Source organism: Phaethon lepturus, unplaced genomic scaffold (assembly GCF_000687285.1).
Source record: "Phaethon lepturus isolate BGI_N335 unplaced genomic scaffold, ASM68728v1 scaffold25691, whole genome shotgun sequence".
NCBI classification, from domain to species: domain Eukaryota; kingdom Metazoa; phylum Chordata; class Aves; order Phaethontiformes; family Phaethontidae; genus Phaethon; species Phaethon lepturus.
In genome coordinates this window covers 25,925-36,648 of record NW_010518869.1, presented here as the reverse complement: position 1 = coordinate 36,648, position 10,724 = coordinate 25,925, and the positions used below count along the sequence as shown (strand labels likewise).

At 41.4% G+C, this 10,724-nt stretch overlaps 1 protein-coding gene across 2 annotated transcripts; it reads right to left on the bottom strand.

Annotated features, from left to right (window-relative positions):
• Positions 1–990: 990 nt before the first annotated feature.
• On the bottom strand, positions 991–10,200 carry SERPINB10 (serpin peptidase inhibitor, clade B (ovalbumin), member 10). 2 transcript variants are annotated; one of them, XM_010296875.1, is made up of 7 exons: positions 10,033–10,200; positions 8,860–8,946; positions 7,142–7,279; positions 5,096–5,213; positions 4,418–4,560; positions 2,684–2,851; positions 991–1,392 (listed from the first exon to the last, which is right to left on the bottom strand). In XM_010296875.1, the coding sequence occupies exons 1-7, from the start codon at positions 10,198–10,200 to the stop codon at positions 991–993; spliced, it is 1,224 nt and encodes a 407-aa protein (XP_010295177.1). The 2 variants fall into 2 exon arrangements, with proteins under 2 accessions (XP_010295177.1, XP_010295178.1); XM_010296876.1 differs by lacking the exon at positions 8,860–8,946 and having other exon boundaries at positions 7,142–7,260; positions 10,014–10,200.
• Positions 10,201–10,724: the final 524 nt, after the last annotated feature.

Sequence of the window (10,724 nt, the reverse complement as noted above, 5' to 3'; positions counted from 1 at the left end):
CCCCTCCGCGGCAGCCAACGGCCATTTGGCCGTCGCAGCAGGGATGCGCTGTCGCCGCCCGCCCGCCTCCCTCCCACCCCCTGGACAAAATGGCCGCCGCCTACCACCACTGCGGAGGTACCTAGCGGTTCCCTTCACTCCCTCTTTTATATATCCGCGTGTCGCGCATCGCTGCAGCCGGCGATTGTCCACCTCTGCTTCCCTCTCGTGGCAGAGCTGACAGAAAACACCAGTCCATGACAAACTATTTATTTATTTATGTTTGAAGCAGGGGTCGTTTAGACCAAAAGTGATGTGTTGCCGTAGCCAGAGACCGTACGTGGCCCTTCTCACATACCTGCGGGTCTGAGTGGGAAAACAGCTTTCACAGAGGCGTTACTTTTTAATTTTTTTTAAGGAATCATTAGAGTAACATGTGAAGCCAATTGAGGTGAAATTGGGAGCTGATTGAAGCCTTACTGCTGGGATGTGGAAGGCAGCCAAGGGAATGGCCGCAGGCCTTGGGTGGGGAGGGCTTGCCACCTTTTGTAATGCAAGGACCTAATCAAGGGCTAAACAGGAGAAGGGTCTAACTGCTGTGGTGTGGGAGCAAGTGCTAAGACCGCATCTGAATCAGGGGCTCTAGTCATGAGGGTGAGGAAAGGGCCTCTTAGCATATATTTGTACACATCACTCTGAAAGTCAGTGCTAGAAATGCCATAGCTAATAGTGGTTAGGGGACAGAGCTACCCTTGATAGCCTGGTCTGAATGGCAACAAGGATTGCTCTGTGGTTGCAAGCCATTGTGGACTCCCCACTGCCATGGTTGTCCTTTGGGGTAGGAGACAAACACAGGGGGAGCTGGTCCTCAGGCCCTGGGCTGTGTGGTCTGATGGAGAAAGGGTTCAGGTCCTACTCCCCCCAGTTGTAGCAGGAGTTTCAGGTTTCTGTATTCGCCTCTGAGCTAGCAAGTGAGTGTCTCCTGCTCTTCAGGGCAAGGAGTAACTCTGACTAGGGTGAGCAGAGTCTGCCAAAGAAGAGGATGGTTTGGGATTTGTTGTGTTTGATGAAGAAGAGGAAAGGGTGGTCAGCTTTAAAAGTCATTGTTGGTGCTTTTGATCTCAGTACCAGGACACCTGTGGCAGCTGCTGCCTCAGTACCTTCTTCGCTGACTTCCACAAAAGCTTTGTGAATAACTTTTGAGATGAGAAGATCCTTCTTAGCTGACATCCCTGTGAAATCAGCCTGAACAGGGTCAAAAGCATTTTGTATCCCCATGCTGGTCAAAGTGGATTTAAGGTCATAATTCTCTTCCAGCTTCAACTTGGGCAGGTACAGATCAACTTCAGCTTTCATCATGCTGGCTGATTTGGTCCATTCATCCAGTTTCTCATAGGTCAGCTCTCTTTCAACCTGGAATGAGTGACATCAGACTGTCAGTGACTTAAACTCTGTTTCCTTAAAGGTTCTGAGGTAATAGGCCTGGACTGTTAGACTAGTTAATGATTTTTTTTCTGGTGTGAAGAATATTGCTTTTTTGCAATGTATGACTCAGAATGATATTGATAGGCACTTGCTGTGTGTGTATATGGATGACTTTTGTCTTAGTAGTGGTAAATAAGTGGAATGGATGGGACCTCAGGTACAGATAAAAAGATGCTTGCCCTGATCTGTTTAGAATCTGAAACTGATCCTGGCATGGTCATAAGTGGTTGTTGATACTTTCTGGGTCAGAGTAGTCAGCACTTACTTTTGAGAAACGTGTCCTGTTTTCAGCTAGGAAGAGTTGGTTTTCTTCACAGAAGCTAGTGTGAGGCTGTGTTTTGGATTTGGGATGAGAAAATGTTGATAATGAGCTGATGTTTTGAGCTGTTGCTAAGCAGTCAAGGACAGTCCAGCTTCTCATGCTGGCCTGCCAGCAAGAAAGCTGGGGGTGCACGGGAAGCTGGGAGGGGACACAGCCAGGACAGCTGACCCAGGCTGGCCAAAGAGATATTCCCTACCATACAACATCATGCCCAGTACATAAACTGGAGTTAGCCAGGGGGCAGGAATCACTGCTTAGGGACGGGTTATCGATCACTGGGTGGTGAGCAATTGCTGTATTGGGTATCACTTGTTCTTGTACATTCCTTTGTCGGTAGTATTATTGTTGTTTCCTTCTCTCTTGCTGTCCTATTAAACTGTTTTTATCTCAACTCATGATTTTTTTCCCAATTCTCTCCCCTGTCCCACTGGGGGAAGGGTGAGTGAGCGAGCGGCTGTGTGGTGCTTAGTTGCCGTCTGGCGCTAAACCACGACAAAACCTTACCACAAAAATATCAGGTGCACATCCAGACTTCAAATGACATAAAAATGAATTAATACAGCCCTCAGAAGAAGATAACTCTAGGGCATGGTGATTCAGATTTGGTCATTGCTTTTCTTGTGCTATTCTACCAATAGAAAAAGGGACACAGAACTGGCTAAGACAATTGCACGGACATACTTTTTAGGCATATCCCTAAGTAAAATAGTACGTTTGCAATGTTGTCAGATGCCCTGAATCCTAAGCTGAGAAATCATGGTGTTATAGTTCATGAAACAAAGTATACACACATCAGAACCTATTCTACTGTGATTTTGAAACTCATTCTTCCTCACTCTTCATCTGTTTCTGTTACTGTCTCATAGCATATGTCATGGAACAGTAGGTCAGTTTTACCAGCTCCAGACCAGTAGTGTTATCACTGATGTCATCTGGTAGGAGAACGAACATGCTGAGTTCATTTTCTACATATGGCAGCTCAATGATTTTGAATTTCATGGTTGGTTCATGGAGTATCAAAAATGTATCTCTCAGAAACATCATCTGTACTGGTTTAGTCTTGGTCTGTGAAAAAAATCAGACATAAAAAATAGTGTTACTTCATTCCTTAAAACGGATGATAAAGATTACTTGCTTCATTGAACTGAAAGCAAAAATTTGGAAACAAGTACAAGACTCGGCAGCATTTGCATACTCAGTACCCTTTCCTTTGGACAGTATCACATACACCCCATTTTCATAGAATCATTTAGGTTGGAACTCACCTTTAAGATCACCGAGTCCACCACTAAACCATGTCCTTAAGTGCCACATCTACACATCTTTTAAATACCTCCAGGGATGGTGACTCAACCACTTCCCTGGGCAGCCTGTTCCAGTGCTTGGTGAAAGTGCTTTTGGTGAAAGAATGACTTTTCAAAGTCATTGGGATCTTCACAAAAAATCATCATAGACACATACGGTATCTACCTGCTAACTGAATCACATGTAGTATATTTCTTAATTTAAAACAAAGAAGTTAGCTTTGATAAGCAAGTAACTACTGCAACTGTTTCATGTTTTCTCCCAAATATTTTTAGAGTGAGGACCTTGACTGGGGGGAAAAAAGTTGGCTTTCTTCCCCAGGATGCCATAAACCCTCTTGCCCGTTTTATACTTCCAGCAATACTGATTGTCTCACTTTGCCTTTGAACCATATTTTCTGTGACCTGTGCTGGCTTTTCCTCTTCCCCAAACCATAGAGGACTGGATTAGCAAATGAAATTGGATTACCCAAGAGCCTTCTGAACTCCTATGCTGTATTACGTTCACAGAGCTTTTACTAATATGTCCACTATCCTTTACATGTGAGTTACATTTGAGTGCAAAAGTTTATATGTTCGTAGGCTTCATATCAGGTACCCTGTAAATTAAACCCTCTCTGTGCACCAGTATTTTGGGTTTATGTGGCAAGGTTTTGGTAGCGGGAGGGCTGGAGGGATGAGTTCTGTGAGGAGAAGCTGCCCCCATGTCAGGCAGAGCCAGTTCCAGCCAGCTCCAAGATCAACCCGCCACTGGTGAAAGCTGAGCCAGTCAGTGATGTTGGTAGCACCTCTCTGGTAACATATTTAAGAGAGGGTAAAAACTGCTGCACATTCCTTTGCACAACAGCAACTGGGAGAGAGGAGTGAGAAAAAGAAAATTCCCTCTGAGGTTTTACAGTGCGTGAGGAAAGAACAGATGGTTCAGTTTTCTTGAACTCGGAGTATAGACTGTGTCTCAGAAGCAGAAGAGAGACATAGGCGTGTAAGCATTGCTCTTGAAAGCAACTCAGTCCCTTTTGAAAATGGGACATTGGTCCTTACGGAAATTTCCTCTTGTCCTTAAGCTACTTAACCACGATGTTCCCAAGTGTTTTGATACTGAAGAGCTATTAATTAAAGTGAAGATCATATTCTCATGGATATGTGTAAGTAAGGTAACGCTGACTTATTTTTACAATTGGTGTTCTCAGTGAGTTTATACGATGTGCCTAGCTATGAGTAGTGTTGCAGTGGCATACAAAATGCAGGTGACATATTTAGAGGTTTTTTGCTCTTCAGTAATACACATATTGACATGTGATAACAGACATACAAACAGGGAATTTACCTTGCTCACTCTGAAAGGCATCTCAGAAGTATTTTTCTCCAGAAATTTCTTATCCCAATTTCCTTTGAAATAAATGGCATTTACTAAGACCAATACAGTGTGAGAATTGAGAGATCCTGCAGGCAGCAGATCCTGTATTTTCCCTTCAAAATCAGACAAATAGGACTGTTATTCCAGCGTGACTGTGTAACTCACCAATTTTAATTGTGCCTTCTTTGTGCCTATCTATCTAGCAAAAATGTTTGCACTTGGGATATTTTTTTACTGTACATTTTTCATGGTAAAATATATATGATAAATATGGTAATGGTGATTTACCATGATATATATGGTAAAAATGGCTTCTGAGTTAGCTCTATTTTTTTTAATATATTTATTGCAATTTTGGTAATAAAACCCTCACTAATAAGAGTGGAGCCACTCAATATCTACCTGTGCCTCCCTCTTAACAGAAATAATTAAAAACAGGCTACAGCATGAAGAATCAAGGGAAGGACCTTGTAAGGAGCAGCATTTGGGTTTGGAGAGGGGCATTCTTCAAGCCGTTTAACTGCATTTTTCCCATCACCTCCCCTAAGTTTCTATCTTTTGTGGATCCTTGGCTGCAAGAGCAATAAATGTGGAAATACAAATGATTTGAAAGTGAGAGAAGAAAAAAGCCATGAGACTGGTACTTACTCTCAGTTTCATTTTCAACCCATGAATTGATCAGCGTTCTGGCTTGTTCTGCAGCTGTTTTAAAGTCTACAGCTTGTGGCTTTGCATTGTAATAGCTTGTAATGAGCTGTAAGTATTTCTGAAAGATAGAATTGTAAAATGTATATGCTTATTTAGTTAAGTTATGAAAATGTTAGAAATAATCACTTCAGCAGATTATACAATCTGCTAATACATAATTGAAGAAAATATAATTTGTTTGAAATGGGATAACCCTTAAAATAAGGTCTGATACATTCTGTGCTAACTGTTAAGGACAGATCAAACTTCAGTCTCAAGGAAACTGATACTTCATATTTTTGTGTTTGAAATCCAAAGTGCAAATTTGTAATTTTGAAATATCCCATGAAACAAACATTCTTCACATTCTTTTCAGTTTCTCAAAATGACATTTTATATCTTTTAAATACTTTTTTCCTGCTTTATGATGTAGACTTCAGTACAAGAGGGAAGAATAGTATCATATGAAGTTGAAAAAAGGCTTTTAGTTTGCTTCAGAGGCGAGGAACCTGCCAAGAGTTTGTAAGGACAATAGAGGATCATGTATAAAATTAATGTTTGGGTAGGATAAAGTAACGTAGAAAAGCAGAATTAACATTTGCATTGCTGTCTGCTGTGAAACAGTTTGTGGAAATTCTCTAGATTCTCTGTAAAGTATAGGTAGAGATTATGGAGAAAATGAGCAATAAGCATTCAGAAGGACAAATTACTAATTACTCAGGAGATCAAAACAAACTCCAAGATCAAAGAACAGTAATCTCATTTAAAACCACCTTCCAAGAAACTGTAAGATGATTAATACAATGTCAGTTTTTAAAAAGATTTGAAAGATACAGGTAATTACAAACTCATGAGTCTGTACGGGGCAAATGAGTAGAATAGGTCTAGTGGGCGTATGGATAAACATGACGTGTTGGAGGAGTGTCAACAGCATTTTGTAATAGGGATTCCTAAATCACAAATCTGTTGGAGTTTTTTGAAGGTGTCAGGAAGTGTGTGAGTAAGAAGGTTGAGCCATTACAGTCTATTTGGATTACCGAAAGGCATTTCATAAGACTTCTCAACAAAGGCTGAGCATCCGACTACAGGGGTACATCTTGTTTGTATAAACAACTGGAAACCAAGAGTAGGAGAAAATAGTGTTCACAGTGAAGGGTTATTACTCGTGGACTATCACAGGGATATGTGCTGGGATCTGTGCTAAAATATTTATTCTATAAAATACATGTCTAAATATTTATATTAAAATACATATATTAAAACATTTATAAACGATCCAGTGAAGAGTACACTACAGAAAGTGATTATTACTGTTCAGGAATGAGGTGTTAAAGCTATAATGGACAGCTGCATGAAAAAAGTCTGCCCAATAGTGGCTAAAGAGGCAAACACAATTTTAAGAGTTACCGGGAAAGGAGTAGGGAACAAGAGAAAGAATATTAGAATTCCACTGTGTAAAGCTATGGTGTGCCCATTGTTTGAGTTCTATGCAGCTCTGGCCTCCTCAGTCTCAGAAATGCTAGAGTATAAAAGATAGAGACAGGGGACAAGGATGACCAGAGGTATGGAGAAGTGTCCTTTAGAGAAAAAACAAACCAATAATGATGCCAACAGGTAGCAGGCTCAAAAAACACAGGCGCTTCCTACAGTGTAGTTCAGCTGTGGAACTCCTGGTCCTGAGGGTTGGTAAATTCAAAGGGCAAGTCTGCAAATTCATGAAAAACAGCTCATCAAGGTCTATTAAGTAGACATGTCCTCTGGTTCAGGAAGTCCCTGAGCTGCAGATAGGTTGGCGACCAGAGCAGATTCTGGAGAAGCATCATTACACAGCGTGTCTTGTTCCCATACATTTCCTCTTGTGCCTCGTGTCTGTGGAGGGCTAGCCCTATGTGGCTGTCCTTATGTTCTCACTGAAACCACAGTACTATCATTTGGAAAATTTTTATCATCTCTGTTGACAACCCCTCTTAATGTCAAAATATTCTTAAGTTAAAATGTTCAACTCACAGGCAGTAACGGGTAAGTCTTTTCCTCATATAGTCGGTTGGCACTCTTCAGCAAGTAGGTGCTTCTGGGCTTGTTTATGACAGCCAGGAGGTCTTTGAAGCCAGAGTGGATGTTTTCAGCTTGCTTGTGCTCAGGATCCTTGGAAAGAGACACCAATGAATATGGAATATTTTTTTCTGTCTGTTGCACCTGCTGTGGTAATTTAAAATGTCCAGGTTGTTTGAATTAAAAAGCAATTTCAGGGGATGGAGCACTTTTTTGAGTATGTTGCATGTTTGCAGCACTATGTATAACGGGACAAATTGTTTTCTGTCTGTAGGGTGATGATCTGTTTCTAGAGTGCTATGTAAGCCTTTGAGGACATCAGCTGATGGTGCATGAGGCAGTTGAATCTCCTCTTTTCAGTCATGGTCAGGCCTAATTTTCAGTGTCACAAGGCAGCCTTGCTGCTTTTGAGGAGATGCTCTGACAGACACTAATGTCAGGGCATGGATTTACCAGCTACTCAGACTGTCTTTGTATCACACGAATTTTGCTGTTGCTGTTTGGATTTTGGAGGGAGCCTGTCGTGGATGTCAGTTGTTGATGGTTTTAGGGAGCATGAGCTTGCTTGCCAGCTGTTGCTTCACTAATAACAGGAGTAAGCTGCGATCTGTCAGCTGCTCCCTTCCAGCTGCTTGGGTGCAGTCTCCTCCTCCATGGCATATACCATGCCCTGCATGTGAGACACTGAGAGTCTGTGCCACTGATTCATGGTGGCTTGCCATAAGGTTGGTCAGGTGGCATTCCTTGCTCTGGTCTTTTCTCACTCATGCTGAGACATGGGCTGCTAGGAAGGACACCTGGGAAAGAATTTGGTAGCCATAGGACACAGGATAGGAGAGGTTGGGTTTTGCAATGGGACAGGAACAGACTGATGAGGTAATGGAGGGAAATGCCTGAAGGACCAGATTAGGCAGACTTTGCTACAACTCAGAAAGTCAGTCAGTTGCTAAAATGAATGTGAGTGTAATGATTCATCTTGAAGATTCATCCCCCACCACCTAGGGAGAGAATGATATAACTTCCTCTCCACTTTTATTTCCAGTTTATCTAATTTAGTTTCTTTGAGCTTTCTTTTAGTTTCCGTGCTAAAGAAACATGGCTTGTTTGAGTTTACAAGCCTTTTGGTGCTTAATGCTTTGATGAAAAATATCTGGGCAGTTCCTTCTGGTGGCAAGTCTCTGGGGAGCTGATGAACAAGAGTGAATCAGCATGCATTAGCTTAAAGGGGAATTTTGTTTGCCTGATGTGTCCATGCATGACAAAGGTGGAAGGGAGTTTACTGGGTAGGGCTGGAGTCAGGTGTGAATGCAGTAGTTGTTTTTCATTACAGAAAAAAAACCCAAAACTGAAGCTGTAAGAGATAGAACTGTCCTAAGCATGTTAGAGCAATAGATTTGTTGATATTACCTTAGACCAGCTAAAACCAAGTAACACAGTATTAGGGCCAATCAAAATGCAGTTGGTGTCTCAGTTCTGGTTTTGAAGGCCTGAGTTCATGAGTTTATGGTAACATTATCTGCTTGTTCGCTTTTTCTATATATAGTTCTTACTGAAGTGAGAGAGTAGACAGAGACTGAAGACAAGCAAATGTTAGAAGATGAAAGCAGTAGTTGTAGTGAACCATCCCTTTCTCAGAGATTTTTTTTCTCTGAGTCTTCTGTTGTAATAAATACCATCTTTCTTTTCTTTGGTCTCCCCAGAGAAGGCCTTGTTGTCTCAGATGAGCCTTCTTTTCCTGCAGTCTGGTTAAAATGAAGAACCTGTGATGATAATAAATGTTCATAAAGACAGCTTGTTTTTGGAAGATGAATGTGCCCAAGGGTTATGTAATTATGTTCGTTTTCTATGGTAATTCACCAGTCATGCCCAATGACAATTAGTCTACTAAAAGTTACTGAGGACAAGACCTTACTCTTGATTTAGGCTTTATAACGGTATCATTATTATATAGATTTTAGTCACCTTTACTGCTTAATAATAGTTCCAATATTGTGGCTCAAGTACAAATTTATTCAGATAAATGGTCAGCTCATGCTTGGCTACATGGAATTTATTGTCAGATCATGACCAAGCACAACAAAGAGCATAGTGCACTTCAGAGTCTTACTGCTGGGACAGAAATGTAAAATTCTACATTGAGTGTGTTTACGTAAATGCATATAGCCTAAAAGAGTACAAGACTGAAAAGTTCTGCTAAAGCTGGCATAAGTGAAATCATATTTTCAGTACTAGTATGTCTCCATTATTCTTGGGAGGATTACCTTATTTATGGACTATGTCACAAGCAAAGGTATTTGTACTGCTCCTGTGCAGCCCAGCACACATTGAGGAGAGCTTACTGACTTTGGTATGCAGTATGAGAAAGCGGATACACTGCTTCCAGAACCAGCTGGGGTCTAGAAGCAGTGATTTTCTCTCTGGGCACTCCTTTTTGTAGATTATCTTAGCTCCATTTTTTCGCTAACAAAGCTGTCTCTTTATTACTATTTGAACACTATATCAGGTGAATTATTCTGTTCAAAAGGCAGTTAAAATGGAAGGTAGAGTTCTGAGGAAGACCAGCAGTAGTCTCTAAAGTCAGTAACTTCCCTCTGGCAGACAACTCACAGTGCTCTGGGAACTGTAAGTGTAACCTAGAGGCAGGGGTAGTGCAGAGCTGGGAGATCTTGGCAAATAAAGTGGAAGAACAGTGACCTGCAGGACTGCTGGGCTATTTCCTGTACCTATCATTATGGTGGGTCACTGTTCTCCCACGTCGTTCCCTTCTGTTCCCCACAGGCAGAAGAATAATGCAATTTATGTGGGAACCACCTCTAAGGTGATATACTGCTAATTTCAGAGCTTACCTCAGCCATCTGGGTTGCAGTGTCACCTTTTGCACCTAGGTAGACCATGGCGAGAGCAGTTGCAATACTCCAAGGAGAAAAGAAAATGTTTTGGCCTTTGGAAGTTTCATTCAGCTTTTTGTAAAGGTCCAGAGTAAAGCTGTTGGTTGACACTGAGAGAGACTCCATTGATACAGCCCGAGACAAATGAGGGTCAGAGAGAGGTGATGACTTCTTCTTCACTTCTTTTAAAAAATAGAAAGCTGCTAGTGGGAGATTGCCTGCAGCCTCTCAAATGCAGTGTGGGGTTGTCCCTGTAACGGGTAAAATATGGCGCAGAGACCAAGCACAGTCAGCTATTAGGTCTGTTTTTAAGACCTGCATTATTTCTCCCTTCCCCATCACTCCTCAATGTCCTCAGCTTCTTTATTATTCTTCATCAGATGAGCAAGATTTTGTCTAGAAATGGCTTCACTGACCAGACTTGTTTAAAAAACACATTTGCTTAGCTTCATAGCATTATTCTTCAATTCTGAGGGAGTGAAACAGAACCATTTCTCACTGTGCTGATTTGAGCATCCTTCTATTTCTTTAGACTTCCTATGCTATTATTTTCTGCTCAAAAAACCATGGTGAATCCATACGATTCACTACCTATATCTTGAAGGCTAGTAGAGATCTGTAGATTTTTATATGTTCTTGGTGTAGGTAAA